At 35.2% G+C, this 20,091-nt stretch overlaps 1 protein-coding gene across 3 annotated transcripts in view; it reads left to right on the top strand.

Annotated features, from left to right (window-relative positions):
• Positions 1-20,091, top strand: part of NBEAL1 (neurobeachin like 1) — a 171,203-nt gene that overhangs the window by 140,915 nt on the left and 10,197 nt on the right. For all 3 annotated transcript variants that reach the window (XM_043577516.1, XM_043577517.1, XM_043577518.1), the window contains 8 exons: positions 881-997; positions 5,216-5,305; positions 11,119-11,228; positions 12,305-12,477; positions 13,475-13,569; positions 16,484-16,600; positions 17,039-17,200; positions 18,349-18,497. In XM_043577516.1, coding sequence (XP_043433451.1) covers positions 881-997; positions 5,216-5,305; positions 11,119-11,228; positions 12,305-12,477; positions 13,475-13,569; positions 16,484-16,600; positions 17,039-17,200; positions 18,349-18,497 — 1,013 coding nt within the window. The remainder of the gene's footprint in view (positions 1-880; positions 998-5,215; positions 5,306-11,118; positions 11,229-12,304; positions 12,478-13,474; positions 13,570-16,483; positions 16,601-17,038; positions 17,201-18,348; positions 18,498-20,091) is intronic.

The raw sequence follows: 20,091 nt of genomic DNA on the forward strand, positions 1-20,091 counted from the left end.
TCAGGAAATAAGGATTCACCCATGTAAATTTTGACTTCTGAGCAATTCATTTAATTTTACCAAATACTTATTAAGCCTCTGTCATACTCAATATAACAGGTATCGAAAATCCAAAAATGAGTAAGACTTGTTTTCTGACTTTAAGACTCCTACTTCTGGGGCACCTGGATGGCTCATTTGACTAAGTGTCTGACTTCAGCTCAGTCAGGAGCTCACGGTTCATGAGTTTGGGTCCTTCATCAGACTCTGCTGGCAGCACAGAGCCTGCTTCAGATCTATCCACCCCCCACCCCTCCCCGCCCCGACTCCTCCCTGCTGGTTCTCTCTCTGTCTCTTAAAAATAAATAAACTAAAAATAAAAATAAAATTTTTTTTAAAGATACCTGTTGCCTAGGGGCCCCTGGCTGGCTCAGTCAGTATAGCATGCAACTCTTAATTTTGCTATTGTGAGTTTGAGCCCCACATTAAGTGTAGAGATTATTTTAAAAAATAAAATCTTAAAATTAAAAAAAAGATAGATACCTATTGCCTAGTTGGAAAAGATAGACCATAAACAAGTATGTAATCCAAATTAGAAATAAGTAACAAATAAAATACTAAACAAAGTAATATGCTGGTGAAGATAAAGAGAATAATTAATTCTGGCTTAGAAATTCAAGATAGACATCAGTAATAAAAACTTTAAAGTAGAAGTAGGGTTTCTTTAGAAATGAAAAGAGTAGGAATTCTGCTGAGGGGAGTACTCTGAACAATGGCCTAGAATTGTCAACAGTGCATGGTATATAATCTGTTGTAACTAGAGCCCAGTATGTATGAAAGAATACAGTAAGATATGTCTTAATATAATTACGGAATTATTTTTCTTAAAATTATTTTGAAGGAACCACATCCTCCTAGATTGTCAGCAGAGGAAGCAGTGCAGAAGCAGGCCAAAACAGACACTTCAACCCTGAACCTATTTCAGCACCTCTCCGAACTCAAGTCATTTTTTATAGAGGTAATATAAACTTGGTAATATCAAAGCATTTTCTCTATGAATTCTGTACACCTCAATGCTCCTTTTATTCTCTATAGGGAGGGGCATCATAAATATTTAGTCCAAAGTCATAAATAATGTTGCAATAATATGTTCTTGAATTTTTAAAACAATTTTTTCTTTATTGTTTATTTTTTTAAATATATTTATTTTGAGAGAGAGAGAGAGAGAGAGAATGAATCCCAAGCAGGCTTTGCACCATCAGTTCAGAGCCTGATGCGGGGCTCAAACTCAACAAACCATGAGATCATGACCTGAGCTGAAATCAGGAGTCAGATGCTTAACCAACTGAACCTCCTAGGCATCCAGGATTTTTAAAACAATCTTATTGGGAGTTTTGTTTGCCGCTGAGTGGTAGTGTGAAATGTTTCTCTTAGCTTTCTTTTATTTTACATTTTCTTGACAAGGAAGAATAAATAATTTGATTTAAATTCCTTTTTATGACAGCTGAGATGATAGGTAGAGGGTGTGTGAAATAACTCTTAATTACAGTGTCTGCATATTTATAAAATATGGCCCAGCAAGTCAAATTGTTAATTGCTAATATCAGAAGGAATAATGAAGTAAACAAGGTAGTTAATGCTATAATTGAAAGAGTGCTTTAAATTCAAATGTTTATACATGTTGAATTACTTAGCATGGTTCAGAATATGAATGCATTTATACCTGTGAATTTGGTTAGGACAGATAATATTAACTCTTGGCAAGAAGAAAAAATGATAATGAAATGTTATTAAGAAGGGGTGCCTGGGTGGCTCAGTCAGTTAAGCATCCAATCCTTGATTTCAGCTCAAGTTATGATCTCACAGTTGTGAGAGCAAGCCTCATGTCTGGCTCTGTGTTGGGCAGGGATCCTGCTTGGGATTCTCTCTGTCCCTCTTCTTCTGCTCCTCCCCCACGCATGCATCTCTTCTCTTCTCTCCCTCTCTGTCTCTCCCTCTCTCTCTCTCTCTCAAAAAAATGTTATTAAGAATAGTTTGGGGGGAAAAAAAGAATAGCTTGGAGATGTGTGGAACAAGCAGTAACTCATGCAATACAGTAGAGTTTGGTAAACTTTTCTTAATTTAACCAGATAGTAAATATTTTTGGACTTTGTAATCCAAAGTCAAAATCAAGAATATTATGTAGGTACATAATTACCTCTTAAAATATAACCATTTAAAAATTGGGGTGCCTGGGTGGCTCAGTCGGTTAAGCATCCGACTTCAGCTCAGGTCGTGATCTCACGGTGTGTGAGTTCAAGCCCCGCATCAGGCTCTGTGCTGAGAGCTCAGAGCCTGGAGCTTGTTTCAGATTCTGTGTCTCCCTCTCTCTGCCCCTTTCCCGCTCATGCCCTGTCTCTCTCTGTCTCTCAAAAATGAATAAACGTTAAAAAAATAAAATAAAAATTAAAAACCATTCTCAACTTACAACCTATAAAACATGTGGTAGGCAGGACTTCAACCATAGGCCTAGTTTGTCAAACCCTGCACCAGAGCATCATTATAATGTGTTTCTTAGGTTCAGTACCATGGGAAGTCTTTAAAGAATTTTTTGATAATTTGGTATAACAAATTTTAAGTTTGTTATAGTTAGCTTTAAACTGACTTTTACTCAAATGAACAATGTTGTAGTAAGCTCTACGGTATTTTAACATAAATGTTTTCACATGTCTGTGAAAGCACTTCATAATTAATCTTTGTCACTCCTTTCTTAAATTCATGTTTAATGAGATAGTTATTTAGTGTTTAATAATACAAATTCCCCAGAATCAGTTGTTTTCCCAAAGTATCTAAGTCAGTTGCCTGAAATTCAGCATAAATAGAAACAGTACTTAGAAATGATGACTAATTTGGGGCACCTGGCTGGCTCAGTTGGTGGGACATGGGACTCTTGATCTTGGGGTCATGAGTTCAGGTCCCAAGTTGGGCAAAGAGCTTACTAAAAAAAAAAAAAAAAAAAGATGATGACTAATTCCCAGATGTGTTCTGGGTCCCCAAGACCACCCTCAGGTTTGGTGATTTGCTATAAAGACTCACAGGATTCAACCTATTATTATACTCACAGCTAAAATTTATTACAGTGAAAGGATACAAAACAACATCAACAAAGGGCAAAGGCACATCGGGTGGAGTGCAGGGGAAACCAGGTACAAGCATCCAAGAATTAATCCTATCCCAGTAGAGTCACATAAGATGTGCTTAATTCTACCGGTGATGAAATGTGAAAACAAATTTGTCTACCAGGAAAGCTCATTAAAGACTCACCACCCAGGGCAGGTGTTGTGTTTTGTTCTGTTTTGTTTTAGACTTTATTTTTAAGTAATCTCTACACCCATTGTGGGACTAGAACTGACAACTGTGAGATAAAGAGTCACATGCTCTACCAACTTAACCAGCCAGGCACCCCAACACCCAGGGTTTTTATTGGAGGCTGGTAACATGAACAACCTCTGCTTAGCACATGCTAAAATTCTAGACTCCAAGTACAAAAGCACATCTTCAGCACAAGCCATATTGTTTGCACAAATAATCTAGAAATAATGAGCCACTTTTATCATTGAAGACAAGTTTTATATCAGTGTAAGGAACTCTGCCCACCAAGTTCCCAGATACCAGCCAAGGGCCGACCTTACAAGAAGGCGTTTCTAAGGAGAGCTGTCTCAGGATGGCTGGGTGGCTCAGTCAAAGTGTCCAACTCTGGCTCAGGTCATGATCTTGAGGTTCGTGAGTTTGAGCCCTGCATCAGGATCTGTGCTGACAGCTTGGAGCCTGGAACCTACTTCAGATTCTGTGTCTCCCTCTTTCTCTGCCTCTCCCCCACTAGCGCTCTGTCTCTCTCGCTCTCTCTCAAATATAAAAAAACATTTAAAAAAATAAAAAAAATTAAAAAGAGCTGTCTCAATCCTTCTGTGTTAACTCTCCACTGCACATAGGGCAACCCATAAAACCCTATTTATCCTATAATCTGATGGACATGTAATACTATATTTATTATGCAATGGTGATAAAATGATTTTACCATGTCTAATCATGTGCAACTTTGTTTTTATAGAATAATACATTCCAGGTTGCATTTGCAACTGCAGTGACATCTGTCCCTCTCTGTACCCACTGTGTCGCAGGGTAGCTATCCTTGGGACCAGTATCTGGAGCAGGATAAAAAACACAATAAATATCCTTGGGTACTAATAATTTGTTAATCCCTTTACATCATCATAGGGGAAGGTATTTCCCCACTCATTCATATGAAAAAAGGTCTCTATAGGTCATCTCTTCCTAGTTAAAATGGTGAAGAAAACAGGTAGCAGTGAAAGCAAGGGCCTAATAAATAGTTTTATTCAGACACCATTTTCATTTATGCTTGTTCAAATGTAAGTTCTTTTCTTGATCTACAGAGTGAAGAGAAAAGATAGGCACTAACTTTTTATAGTTTATCATTGATTATTCATATGAGGCTCTTAGAATAGCACCTGGTACACAGTATATACCCAATAATATTAAGTTATAATTTACCTAATAAATGTTAGGTATAATTTATGAACCACTGTCACAAAACTTAATTCAAATCATTGTTCCATTTCACATTATATAAGATAAATGCCAATTTTCTGAGAACTCTTTATTTTCTCGTCCTATTGTTACGGCTTACAGAGATTGCCTCAGTTAATGGGATAGATCTGTGTTTTGAAAGTTAAACCCAAAAGGAAATTCTATAGAATATAACCAGTTGTCTCATTTGACTTATTTGAGCAATGTACTCTTATATGGTCTATATTTTCTACTTTATATTAATGCCAGTATGGCAAGGGAAAAGGAAAGATTCTAAATCACTGGCTGTTTAAATGGTTGATACTCCTTGAAATCTGCATTTGTTTCACAGTGAAGTAGTAGAATACAAGAAAATGATGGGTTTGAGAAGTTTCAAGTATGCCATCCAAACATGGTATATAATTCCTTTCCTACATTTTTTAGCCTTTTTAAAGAATTAAAGTACATTTAACACACACTGTTATATTAGTTTCAAGAGTACAGCATAGTGATTCTCCTTTCCTACATTTTAATTAAATGATATGTTTTGATAGAGTAAAATGCTGTATTACCAGGTTCATTCTTGTTTAAAGAAATCGAAGTTTTCAATAACTTGTAACTAATAAAGATAACAGAACCAGCCACTAAGCCTCCGTCTTTTATTTTATAGGGAATTAGTGATGGTATTCCACTAATAAAGGCCATTGTCCCCAAAAATCAATCTCGCTCTTTTATGTCTCAAGGCAGTCCTGAGTTACTGGTAAGTAGATTTATGGCTTTTTCTCACTGCTATGTTTGTATACATTACAAGTCATCAAAAAAACTGAGAAAATATGGGGCATCTGGGTGGCTCAGTCAGTTAAGTGTCCCAACTTCAGCTCAGGTCGTGATCTCACTGCTCGTGAGTGGGAGCCCTTCAGATTCTGTGTCTCCCTTTCTCTCTGCCCCTCCCCCACTCACACTCTGTCTCTCTCTCCTTCAAAAATAAAAATAAATAAACGTTTTTAAAAAATGAGAAAATAAAAAAAATTTAAAGACTTTTTAAATAATAAAGACAATTTTTATGGAATTATTTTGACTGAGTATAAAAAATGTATCTTCTAGATACACAGCTTTTATTTCAAGTAGTTAACTGTAATACACTTTTTTTTTTTCTGTCAATATGTCTTGATTTATTTTTTGCTTTTGGTCAATTTTTAGAGTCAAAAAAATTTTTTAAGTTTTCATTTAAATTCCAGTTAGTTAACATAGAGTATACTACTAGTTTCAGGTGTATAATATAGTGTTGTGTACATCACCCAGTGCTCATCACAACAAGTATAACTCCTTAATCCCCATTACCTATTTCACTCATCTCCCCACTCATCTCCCTTCTGCTAACCATCAGTTTGGTCTCCATAGTTTCTTGGTTTGCCTCTCTCCCTCTATCTGTTTCTCCCCCTTTGCTCTTTGGTTTTTTAAATGCCACATATGAGTGAAATCATATGGTATTTGTCTTTCTCTGACTTATTTCACCTAGCATAATGCTCTCTAGCTCCATCCATGTCTTTGTAGATGGCAAGATTACATTCTTTTTTATGGCTGAATAATATTCCATCATTATCCATTCATCAGTTGATGGACATTTAGGCTATTTCCATAATTTGGTTATGGTATGTAGATAATGCTGCTATAAACATCAGGGTGCTTGTATCCCTTTGTGTTAGTACTTTTCTATTCTTTGGATAAATACCTAGTAGTGTGGTTGCTGGATGGCAGGGTAGTCCTATTTTTATCTTTTTGAGAAAACTTCATACTGTTTTCAGAGTGGCCATACCAGTTTACATTTCCGCCAACAGTGCAGGAGGGTCCCCCTTTTCCACATCTTCACCAACACCTCTTGTTTCTTGTGTTGTTGATTTTAGCCATTCTGACAAGTGTGAGGTAATAATTCATTGTAGTTTTGATTTGCATTTCCCTGATGATGAGTAATGTTGAGCATTTCATGTGTCTGTTGGCCATCTGTATATCTTATTTGGAAAAATGTCTATTCATGTCTTCTGCCCATTTTTTAATTGGTTTATTTGGTGTTTTGAGTGTTCCATTTTATTAAGTTCTTCATATATTTTGGATACTAACCTTTATGAGATATGTTCTTGGCAAATATCTTCTCCCATTCCATAGGTTGCCTTTTAGTTTTGTTGATTGTTTCCTTTGCTGTGCAGAAGCTTTTTATTTTGATGAAGTCCCAATAATTTATTTTTGCTTTTGTTCCCCTTGCCTCGGGAGACATATCTAGAAAGAAGTTGCTGTGGCCAATGTCAAAGAAGTTACTGTCTATGTTCTCCTGTGGGATTTTTATGGTTTCAGGTTTCACATTTAAGTCTTTAACCCATTTTGAATTTACTTTTGTGTATGCTATAAGAAGGTAGTCCCATTTTATTCTTTTGCATGTAGCTGTTCAGTTTTCCCAATACCATTTGCTGAAGAGACATTCTTCTTCCCATTGGATATTCTTTCCTGCATTATCAAAGATGAGTTGACCATATAGTTGTGGGTTCATTTCTGGGTTTTCTGTTCTGTTCTATTGATCTGTGGGTCTATTTTGTACCAGTACCATACTATTTTGATTACTACAGCTTTGTAATATAACTTGAAGTCTGGAATTGTGATGACTCCAGCTTTGCTTTTCTCTTTTGTGTTTCCATAAAAATTTGAGGATTGTTTGTTCTAGTTCTGTGAAAACATGGTGTTGACATTTTGATAGGGATTGCATTAAAACTGTAGGTTGCTTTGAGTAGTATGACTTTTTAAAAATATTTTTTCTTCCAATCCATGAGCATGGAATATCTTTCCATTTATTTTTATCATAAATAGATGTTGTCGTTTGCCAAATGCTTTTCCTGCATCTATTGAAATGATCATATGGTTCTTTTCCTTTCTTTTATTAATGTGATGTATCATGTTGGTTGATTTGTGAATATTGAGCCACCTTTGCAACCCAAGAATATCCAGCTTGATTGTGGTGAATGTTTTTTTTTTTAATGTTCCGTTGGATCTGGTTTGCTAGTATTTTTTAAAGAACTTTTTCATCTATGTTCATCAAGGATATTGGCCTATATTTCTCTTTTATATGGTATCTTTATTTGGTTTTGCGATTAGGATAATGCTGGCCTCATAGAATGAAATTAAGTTGTTCATCTTTTTCTGTTTTTTAGAATAGTTTGAAAAGAATAGGTATTAACTCTTTTTTAAATATTTAGTAGAATTTGCCTGTGAAGCCATCTGGTCATGGGTTTTTTGTTTGTTGGGCGTTATTTTTGTTACTGATTCAGTTTCTTTGCTGGTTATTGGTCTGTTCAAATTTTGTTTCTTCCTGTTTCGGTTTTGGTAATTTATGTGTTTCTAGGAATTTATCTGTTTCTTCCAGATCATCCAGTTTGTTGGGGTATAGTTTTTCACAATATTCTCTTATAATTGTATTGCTGTGATGTTGGTTGTTATTTCTCCTCTCTCATTTGTGATTTTATTTATTTGAGTCCTTTCTCTTTTCTTTTTGAATAGTATGACTACAGGTTTATCAATTAATTTTTTCAAATAACCAGCTCCTGTTTTCATTGATCTGTTCTATTGTTTTTTTTTAGTTTCTATATCTTTTATTTCTGCTCTTATCTATTATTTCACCTCTTCTGCTTGCTTTAGGATTCATTTACTGTTCTTTTCCTAGCTCCTTTAGGTATAAGGTTAGATTCTTATTATTTATATAAATGATCTTGCTTCTTGAGGTAGGCCTGTATTACTTTGTACTTCCCTTTTAGGAACACTTTTGCTGGATCCCAGAGGTTTTGGACTGTTGTATTTTCATTTTCAGTTGTTTCCATGTATTTTTTTTTTCAACATTTATTTATTTTTGGGACAGAGAGAGACAGAGCATGAACGGGGGAGGGGCAGAGAGAGAGGGAGACAGAATCGGAAACAGGCTCCAGGCTCTGAGCCATCAGCCCAGAGCCTGACGCGGGGCTCGAACTCACAGACCGCGAGATCGTGACCTGGCTGAAGTCGGACGCTTAACCGACTGCGCCACCCAGGCGCCCCTCCATGTATTTTTTAAATTTCTTCTTTTATTTCCTGGTTGACTTATTCATTGCCTAGTAGCATGTTATTTAGCCTTCATGTATTTGTGGTCTTTCCAGATGTTTTTCTTGTGGTTTTCTTCTAGTTTCATAGCAATGTTCAAGTAGTTAGCTATAATTCTGATGTGAAAATACTAGAACATTTTATTATTTTTATTTTTTTAATCTTTTTTTCCACATTTATTCATTTTTGAGAGAGAGAGAGAGAGCATGCGTGCACGATTGGGGGAGGGGCAGAGAAAGAGGGAGATACAGAATCCCAAGCAGGCTCCAGGCTCTGAGCTGACAGCATAGAGCCCGACGCGGGGCTTGAACTCATGGACTGTGAGATCATGACCTGAGCCAAAATCAGACGTTCAACTGACTGAGCCATCCAGGTGTCCTAATACCAGAAAATTTTATACCAGAAAAATAGGATGTAACATCTTATTAGATATTACAATATGTCATAAGGCAGTATAAGTAATAAAAATGAGAAATAATACAGAATTGAGGAAGGTATAGATGCGGGAGATGTTAGTGAGTAGTTTACACGAAGTTTGTAATTTAATCCTGTTAGATGGGCACTAATAATCCTGTTAGATGGGCACCATTATTATTTCCTTCCTATAGTTTAGAAACTAAAATTCATAGCTGATTTGCTCAGGGGCACCTGGGTGGCTCAGTCAGTTGAGCGTCAGACTTTGGTTGAGGTCATGATCTCATGGTTCGTGAATTCAAGCCCTGCATCAGGCTCACTGCTGTCAGCACAGAGCCCACTTAGGGTCTTCAGTCCCTCTCTATCTGGCCCTTCCCATTTGTGCTCGCTCTCTCAAATATAAATAAATCTTTTTGTTTTAATGTTTATTTTTGAGAGAGAGAGAGAGGGAGAACATGAGCGGGGGGCTGGGGGGCAGAGAGAGAGGGAGACACAGAATTGGAAGCAGGCTCCAGGCTCTGAGCTGTCAGCACAGAGCTCAACACAGGGTTTGAACCCACAGACCATGAGATCATGACCTGAGCTGAAGTTGGACACTCAACCAACTAAGCCACCCAGGCACCCCAAAAATAAATAAATCTTAAAAAAAGAAAGGTAATTTGCTCGAAGTCATAGAACTAGCAAGTAAAGGATCTTGGATCTGGGACAGGTACATGGACCAAACTTAGGTATGTCTTATTCTCATTTTGTCAGGTACAAATTATAAAAACAGAGTATAGCATAGTGAACAGTAGAGATTCCAGAATTAGACTTATCTTTCTAATTACGCATATTGTGTGTTTGTTTAGGAAAAACATCTAGAAAGATAAACAAAAGAAAATGAAAGTGCTTTTCAATGATGGAATCCTTATGATTTCACCTTTAATACCTGCATTTCTTTAAGTTATCTTTTTTTTAATCTGTTTTATAATCAAGGGGGGGAAAGTTTTTCATTTTTCATTCTTTGTTTTTTTAATGTTTATTCATTTTTGAGACAGAGAGAGACAGAGCATGAACAGGGGAGGGTCAGAGAGAGGGAGACACAGAATCTGAAACAGGCTCCAGGCTCCGAGCTGTCAGCACAGAGCCTGACACGGGGCTCGAACTCACAGACCACGAGATCATGACCTGAGCCGAAGTCGGCCGCTCAACCGACTGAGCCACCCAGGCACCCCAGTTTTTCATTTTTAAAACAACGTTCACTCTTACTGTCACTAAGATGAGAGACCTTCTTAACAATTTGTCATAAATTGTACTTCTGATTTATGTTCTAAATTATATATAATATGTCGTATTTTTATGGTAAGACTTGACCCTTAATTTCTTCTGACTGCCAACTAAAATGCTAATACAGTTTGAGAAATGACGAGAATTCTCTCATTAAAGAAAGATTCATTGGACAGTTTTTCTTGCAATAACATAAAAGATAAAAATAAGAAATGACTTTTTCCATTTTAAGACTTTATTAGTATTAAGACTACTCTTTTTAAGAATTAAGATGTAATTAATGAGGGATGCCTGGCTGGCTCATTTGGCAAAGCATGTGACTCTTGATCTTGGGGCTGTGATTTCAAGCCCCACGTGGAGTTCAGAGATTACTTAAAAATAAATCTTAGGGGCGCCTGGGTGGCGCAGTCGGTTAAGCTTCCGACTTCAGCCAGGTCACGATCTCGTGGTCCGGGAGTTCGAGCCCCACGTCAGGCTCTGGGCTGATGGCTCGGAGCCTGGAGCCTGTTTCCGGTTCTGTGTCTCCCTCTCTCTCTGCCCCTCCCCCGTTCATGCTCTGTCTCTCTCTGTCCCAAAAAAAAATAAACGTTGAAAAAAAAAATTAAAAAAATAATAATAAATAAATCTTAAAAAGGACTAATGAATTTTGTGTTTTAAGTACACAATCCCACATTACTCCCTAAATGATAAATGCTAACATCATGTGAGCATTTGGTTATTCTGTGCTGCTTTCTTTAATCTTTTATTTCATATTTGTCTTCATATGTTCTCTTCCAGATAACAGTAAGCATGAATTATGTTGTTGGAACCCATGGATGGCTGCCTTATGACAGAAACATTTCTAATTACTTTACATTCATCAAAGATCAAACTGTGACAAATCCAAAGTAAGTAAATGAACATTTAAAGCAAAACAGGTGCAGCTGGTACCTTATTGCCAGGAAAAACAACTAGATTGATTGGTGTCATTTTGATAGTAATACAGTAGACCTCCAGATTTTCTTCCCTCTCTCCTTCTCTCTTTTGTTCTTTCCCTCTTCCTGACTTGATACTGGTTTAAGGATAAAACAACTTATATAATATCATAGGGAAACAAATTATTAGCAATAATTTTGAGGCTTAATTTTATTTTTATTGTACAGTGTTGTTTATAAATAAGCCTTATGTATTTATATGAGAAGAATTTATTATTTACCTTAATTTGTTAAGTATCCAAAGGTTACATTTTAAGTTAAAGTGATGTTTCCCTTACTCAGAGTTATTTGAGCTGTTTATTAGGAGCAATGTCTTTTTTCCTTCTTATCCCACATAGGTCTTAGTACTCTTTGTGTTTGGCACAAAGCATGCCTTCAGCATATTGATATTGAATAATAAAATTCTAGAGCTGAACTGTCAGAATTGGCCCTCATTCTCTGTATGCATGCTAACGTGCAATTACTTCTTTGTATCTTTCTGCAAAATCTGGGTTGACTGAGTTCACAGTCAGTTCACTGGGAAACAGATAAAACCAACATGCTTGCTTTGGTTTGAGTGAAGAATTATCTTCATGAATATTGTTCGATACACATTTAACTGCTTATGAGGTAGATTTCTGGTTTGAGTTGATTTCCAGTTCCTCATCCTGTCATATCCTTCTTGTGCTTAATAGTTTGATACTACATTTTACAGAATCAACAATCTTACTAAATTGGCTTTGAAAGACAAGATTTAAATCTTTTTCACACCTTCACCAGTCTCAACTTCTTTAGCTTAACCCTTGAGATTATTATTATGTATATTTTTATTTGATGAAAAATATGAATAAGATTAATTTTTTCTGAAAATCTTTATCATTCACTAATGGTCATTTCAATTGAACAGTTAAGATTTATTTTTATTTCTTTTTTAAAGAGATTTAAAAAATAGTTGATATCGGTATAAATGGTCTTTTATGGAAAAGTCTAATATTTAATTATGTTTACAGAACTCAGCGTAGTATGAATGGTCCTTTTGCTCCAGGGCTGGAAATAACTTCTAAGCTATTCATAGTATCACATGATGCAAAGTTGCTTTTCAGTGCTGGACACTGGGATAATAGCATTCAAGTGATGTCACTTACAAAAGGCAAAACTATCTCACACAATATTAGACACATGGGTAAGTGTTAACTTTTTTCTCCCAAAAAAGCAAAGTTTCCCTGTGTCTTCTAACTACAAAAGTAGTACATCCTCCTTATAAAAAACATTAGTATTTACCTTTGAAGCTGAGTGAACTTTTTTTTGATAGAGCAATGTTATGAACATTATATGCTTTCTTTAAGAGTATTTAATGTTTTGGGATATACTAAATACCATATAAATTAAATACAGCTTCATAGTATCTGAAAGATGTTAGGCTAAGCCTTTTTTAAAAAAATTGGTTGATACAAGTAAGAATTTTAAGACAAAACTTAAAAAAAAATCTGTCGTTGTTGAAGAAGACATCACCTGCCCTATTACTTAGTTAATAGTTAGGCATGAAAGAGGTAAATTATTGAATGTGGTTTAACCTGGTACTTCTTAGGCTGTTCATTTTAGTATAAGAATAAGACATGGTGTAGATTTCCTCCTGATAAACCTATTACAAAAGGGAAATGGGAGTCTGCTACTAATTCTGTACCAGTGGCTCCTGAGATGCCACTTAGCTCAGGTTTTTCCCTTTTAGTAGAAATGTATTTTATATTGTGTGAATTTGCAGTGTAATATGTACTTTTTTGATTAGGGGCATATATTCCACAGGATTTCAGTTCTTAATGGGAGTAGAAGGTAAATGGGGATGAGAGAGTAAGAGAGCAGAGAGGCCTATCAAAACTAGCTGGGGATCCATTTCAAGCCTCCTAACCCACTAGCAGGACTCTAATGGACATTTCCCTGCCCCGTGTGTACTCTTAACTCTCAAAGCTGGGTGACCTCAAAGAAAGATCCTCTACATGAGTTTAGAAATGCTTGTTTCCTGTGTTATTCTTCCCCAGTGCTTTTCCATTGCCGTTCCTACATTTCTCCTGCTAGAACAACCAATTTAGTAATAGTTTGACCATGAACTAAAATTGCCCTTTTAGTTCTGTTCCAGCAAAACCATGCCATTTCATTTTTTTGTAATTCCTTTTTTCTTACAGATATTGTTACTTGTTTAGCTACAGATTATTGTGGAATACATTTGATTTCTGGTTCGAGAGACACTACATGTATGATATGGCAAATAATACAACAGGTTAGTTACACATTTAAATAATCTTCCTTTCTGGTGGGACTACTAGAAATTACAGATTTATAATTTTTATCAGCCATATTATACTCATTATGATGTTGCTTCAAGGAAGTAAAGTGTCTTTTTTATGGCTTTTAGATTTTCTACTTGACAGGCTTTCTTCTTCAAATTTATTAAAATAATTACCTAAAAATTTTCTTATAATATTTTTCTTAACTTTTTTTTTTTTTACATTTTAATCTTCAATCCTTTGGTAATTAATTTTTCTTTTTATAATAGAGAATAAGAGTATTATGTATATAATATATAGATATATATGATAGGGGCGCCTGGGTGGTTCAGTCGGTTAAGCGTCTGACTTCACCACAGGTCATGATCTCGCAGTTCGTGGGTTCAAGCCCCGCATCAGACTCTGTACTGACCACTCAGAGCCTGGAGCCTGCTTTAAATTCTGTGTCTCCCTCTCTTCTCTCTCTGCCCCTCCCCTGCTTGTGCTCTCTCTCTGTCAAAAATAAAGATAAACTAAAAAAAAAAATAGATATATAGGATAGAATATATAGAGTATGTAATATATATTCTATAATAATATAGAATATTAAAATGTATTATTATGTTTACTTTCAGTGGAAAGTCATTTATGCCAGCATAAATGACTACCTACTGAATTGGATCTTCTTCTAGATTCGCCATTTTGTTTCTATAGCAACACCAAAATATTTTCATTTTAATATTTGGTAAAACAAATCTCCTCTCGCTATGTTTCTTTATAAAAAATGTTCTCAGCTAGTCTTATATTAGTATTTATTCTTCCATATGAACTTAAAAAATATTTTAACCATATCTTCCTCACAAATCTCTTAATCTTGATGAAATTATATTTAATTTATATATTAATTTGGTATGCATTGGCATTTTTATAATCATTCCTATCCAGAAATAGGACATGTCTTTCCATATTTGTTTTTGTTCTTTTTTTAATGTTTTTCAACAAAATCTTTTAATTATTTTTTTCCATTAGGTTCTGTACTTGTTTATGTTTATTTCTTTAAAAAAGTTTTTTTTAAGTTTATTTTGACAGAGCAGGAGTGGGGTAGGGGCAGAGAGAGGGAGAGAGAATTTCAAGCAGGCTCTGTCTGCACTGTCACCACAGAGCCCAACGTGAGGCTCAAGCTCACGAACCATGAGATCATGACCTGAGCCAAGGTCAAGAGTTAGACGCTTAACCGGTGTCTCCTACCCCAGCACCCCTATTTAAGTTTATTTCTGATTATTGCATTATTACTATTTTGAAGGGACTTTTTAAAGTCACTTTTACTTCTTTTTGATTTTGAGAGAGAGCACACACAAGCTGGAGGAGGGGCAGAGAGACAGGAGAGAGGGAATCCCGAAACGGCTCTTCACTATCAGCACAGAGCCCAGTGCACAGGGCTCAGTCTCATGAACTGTGAGATCATGACTTGAGCTGAAATCAAGAGTCAGATGCTTAACCACCAACCTATCCACCCAGGCACCCCTAAATCACTTTTACTCTAAATGATTATGGCTAGTGTAAAAAAAAGCTATTGATTTCGATACAGTTATCTAATTGGTTTACCAAATCTTCTTATCCAGCTCTTGTAATTATTAGTATCTTTTAGGTTTTCTGATAACAAAGTAGATAAGATATATAATCATATGATCTGAAAGTAAAAGTGGATGTCTTTATCTTTTCCAATATAATGATTCCAATAAAATGATTTCATTTTATCTTATTACATTATTAGCTAGTGTAATAGAGTAAGAAAATTATAGTGAGTATCCCTGTCTTATGTCTGATTTTGATGAAAGTGCCTTCACCATTGTGCCATTTAGTATACCATTTGCTGTTGCATTTCACCATACATTGCTGTTGGGTTGTGGGGGTTTTTTTTTGATATTTAAGTAGTTACTTTCCTTCTGATTTTTTTTTCTTTTGGTAGCTTTTTAGTAGTTTACAGAAAAGTTACAAAAATAGTACATTTTTGCATTTGTCTTATTATTCTCTCCTAATGTCTTTTGCTCCCAGCATCTTTTTTTTTTTTTTTTTTTTTTTAACAATTTAAAAGTTGTAGATATTGGGGCCTCTGGATGGCTCAGTCAGTTAAGCTTCCGACTTTGGCTCAGGTCATGATCTTGTGGTTTGTGGGTTTGAGCCTCACATCAGCCTCTCTGCTCTCAGCACGGATCCTGTTTTGGATCCTTTGTCTCTCTCCCTTTGCCCTTGCCCTCTCTCTCTTTCTCTCTCAGTAAAGATACTGTGTTCGTTTACCCCTAAACACTTTAGTGTATATTTTCTAAGAACAAGTCATTCTTATATATAATCACAGTTCAGCTATCAAAATCAGAACACCTATACAATATATAATATATATAGTTATCTAATCCACAGTTCATGTTCTAATTTTGCTAATAGTTCCCATAATGTCCTTTTTAGCTATTTTTCACAGTTTGTCTTCTTTTATTTGTAGTTTTTCTCTTATTTTCTCTTAATGTATTATGTTGAAAATTCTCCTAGGCTTGAACCATTCTGGAATTCCTATAATAAAACCATATAGGAGCACCTTGGTGCCTCAGTCAGTTATGTGTCTGACTTCGTCTGAGGTCATGATCTCACAGTTTGTGAGTTCAAACCCCGTGTCAGGCTTTATGCCAACAGCTCAGAGCCTGGGCTTGCTTAAGTTTTAGAGCCTCAAAAGGGGCTGAGAATTTGGGAATTCTCCAGGAATAATTTAGGAATCCAAGGAAAAACACAAGAATGAATACTACTATAAATAGATGCAGTAGTAAGAACTTGTTTTGCAATATTCGTTTGCGATTAGACAATTTAAATACAGTATAAGCCTTTTTGTAGAAAATAGCCGACTACAAAATTACCTTTGTTTCTATGTTTTAACACTAGGGAGGTGTTCCCGTGGGCTTAGCATCGAAACCCTTTCAGATTCTGTATGGACACACTGATGAGGTATTGAGTGTTGGCATCAGCACTGAACTTGACATGGCAGTGTCAGGATCAAGGGTAAGATTTCACCTTTAAGAACTGCTAGTTTTTTCTACAAATTGTGAAACAATATTTAAATTTAAATTCTTTTCATGCTTGCTTTAGAAGCACATATGCTAAAATTGGAAAAATAATTTTTTTTCTAGAATTGGTAAAAGCATAGAAATTCTTTATTGTTTGTGTATGACTTGCAGAAGTAGGATTAATCCAGAAAGAAGAAACTTAAACAGACTGGATTCTATTTTGGGATTTTATTGGTCTTATAAGTTAAGGAAAGAGGGCATTTTATGAAATAAAAGACTATTTCAAATTTCAAGATTGGAATTTTTCCTAAGGTACATGTGCCTTGGTAGAATAATCATTTTCTAAGTTCCTTTCCTGTATTTATTTATCTGGCCCTCTTTCTTTTTGTGTTGTTCTGTTTCTTTTTTTCATATTCTAATATTTTCTGTGTAGGATGGCACTGTGATTATACATACCATTCAGAAAGGTCAGTACATGAGGACTTTACGACCACCTTGCGAGAGTTCTCTACTCCTCACTGTTCCTAATTTGGCGATATCTTGGGAAGGACATATTGTCATCTATTCCAGCATTGAAGAAAAGACCAATCTCAAGGTATATAACAGTTTCATACAGTAGGGCTAGACTATCTATAAGCCCATCTTTTCCTTTCCATATTATACTGTATTTATGAGATATTATTTTGTTTTAGGGATTTATATGGACTTATATAATGCATGATTTCAAAAAGAATTTCTGATTATGTGGGACTTCATAAACTTAAGTGGAAATTATAACCAAATTAAATTCTTTTTGCACAGTCTGGGTATGAAAAAACAAGCCATGAATTATGTTTATTTTTCTTTCCATGATAAAGCTATTTAAAAACTAAGAGAATCTTGGGGCACCTGGCTGGCTCAGTTGATAGAACATGAGACCCTTGATCTCAGGGATGTGAGTTTGAGCCCCACATTGGGTGTAGAGATTACTTAAAAAGTTAAAAAAAAAAAAAAAAAACTTACAGGGGCACTCAGGTGGCTCGGTCAGTTAAGTGTCTGACTTCAGCTCGGGTCATGATCTCATGGTTCATGAGCTCGAGCCCTGCATCAGGCTCTGTGCTGACAGCTCAGAGCCTGGAGCCTGCTTCAGATTCTCTGTCTACCTCTTTCTCTGCCCCTCTCCCACACATGCTCCCTCTCTCTCCCTCTTTCTCAAAAAAAAAGGGAGGGGGGAGCACCTAGGTGGCTCAGTCAGTTAAGCAACTGACTTTACCTCAGGTCATGATCTCACAGGTCATGGGTTCGAGCTCCATGTCAGTCTCTGTGCTGACAGCTGAGAGCCTGGAGTCTGCTTCAGATTCTATGTCTCCCTCTCTCTCTCTGCCCCTCCCCTGCTCGTTCTCTGTCTCTGTTTCTCAAAAATAAATAAACGTTAAATAAAAATTAAAAAAAAAACTTATAGCTTTAAAAAAAGTTAAGAGAATCTTTTTGTTTTATGTTAAGAATGCGGGGTTTTTTAGACTGGATGAGATTTTAATTCTTTTGGAGGGGTGAGAGTTCTTGTTTAATATTGTTTACTTAGCAATTATTTAGTTATTAAATATTTTCTTAAAGTATGAAATTATTTCTGATTTAAAATCACTTTAATAATATTGTCTACACACTCTCTTTATACATAACTGTATGTTTATTTCAACATTAAATTTGAAATTATTAAATCATTAAATTTTGAGATCATTAAATTATTTTCATCTAACTTTATAGGATAAGAGTGCACTACATCTGTTTTCTGTAAATGGCAAGTATTTAGGGTCTCAAGTCCTGACAGAACAAATATCAGATCTGTGTATCACTGGAGAACACATTATCACAGGCAGTTTACAAGGTTTCCTGTCCATAAGAGATCTCCACAGGTAAATATAAAGAATTGTTGAAATCTCACTTAAGAAAAGGTGGTAATAGGGCACCTGGCTGGCTCACTTGATGGAGCATGCGACTCTTGATCTTGGGGTTGTGTGTTCAAGCCCTACATTGGTTGTATAGATTACTTAAAAATAAAATCTTAAAAAAAAAAAAGGAAAAGAAAAAGTAGTAATACTTTCAGCCTAGAGTGGAAATCAGGAATCAAAGATTTCTAATCTTTTGGTTTATCATTTATTATGAACATGTCTTTTATTTTGGTAACTCTGAAAAAAATTGAGAAAGCTAAAGAATTTCTGGATTCTTTAAGTGAAGTGAAATTCTTTAAGTTTAATTCTTTAAGTAAGTGAAATATAGATGTACATTTTTTAAATGTAGGATATTTTATGTTATGTATATTTTACCACAAGTAAAATTTTTTAAAAAACAGAAAAAAAATTTCATAGTGCCAAGCCTCAATTATGGATTTGGAAATTTGTTAAATTATAGTTTGAATTTTTACAAACTAAAGTTAGGGTTTAATTTTTTTTTTAATTGGGGTAAAACAAACTAAGGTATTTTTAAGACTAATGTATGTGTTCATGATTGTGTGTATGTGTGTGTAAAATGGGTGGGGAGTCTTGTTATTAAAGTGAAGGGAAAGGATGTTTAAGTAGTGGATACGTTTTTGAGCTTTGTATTCTTCGTATTTACTAGTTTATGTATACAAAGCACTGTTATTTCCTGTATTTGTATTTGTTATGCCCAAATACATTCTTTTCTTCCATTTTTAAAAAATTTATTGTGGCTTATTTACACTACTGAAACTATCTTGGCCCCTCCCAAGCCTTTCTTTTCTTTTCTTTTTTTTCCCCCCAAACCTTTCTTATAAATCATTTCCTGATCCATTGTGCTCTATCCTACCACATTCATGTCAGAATCATTTCTGTACCAACACCCGTCCCTGTTTTTGTATGTCCCTTCCCATTTTTGTCATTCTTTCTCCTGTGGAAGAGCACTGAATCCCTATTTGAATCATATCTTTCCAACATTTTGTTTTACTCAGGGTATTATTAAGAGAATCTCAAATCAGGAAAATGAATGAGATCTTATAGCAGGTTAGTCTAAACACAGTATGTACTTCAGAGGATTCTTCATTCTGTAATCCTAAAAGCCATGGATATTTTCCATAATTGAGTTATGTTTTTATATCATAACCATATATTTATGGTTTTAAATATTATGTATTATTTTATATTATATATTTATACATATATCTTCTAAGACAAGGCAAATAGACCGATTTTATTGACCTTACCCCCCAACACACGCACACTGTTTTAGCTTTTTAATCAACAAGATGAAAATCTTTTAGTGAGAAGATTTTGGTTAGAAGAAAAAATATATATATATTTGGTTGTATATATAGTTAGAAGAAAAACAGATGTTGAGAATGAGAAAAGATAGATTAAGTATTTTAAGTAATGCTATAATGTAGGCCCTTGTGTGAGCCATTCAACCTTTCTGAATCTAAGTTACACATCTGTAAAATTAGATTGGAGAACCAGGTGATCATTAAATTATCTTCCAGGTATTAAATTCCATGAA

This window comes from Prionailurus bengalensis, chromosome C1 (assembly GCF_016509475.1).
Source record: "Prionailurus bengalensis isolate Pbe53 chromosome C1, Fcat_Pben_1.1_paternal_pri, whole genome shotgun sequence".
Lineage (NCBI taxonomy): Eukaryota > Metazoa > Chordata > Mammalia > Carnivora > Felidae > Prionailurus > Prionailurus bengalensis.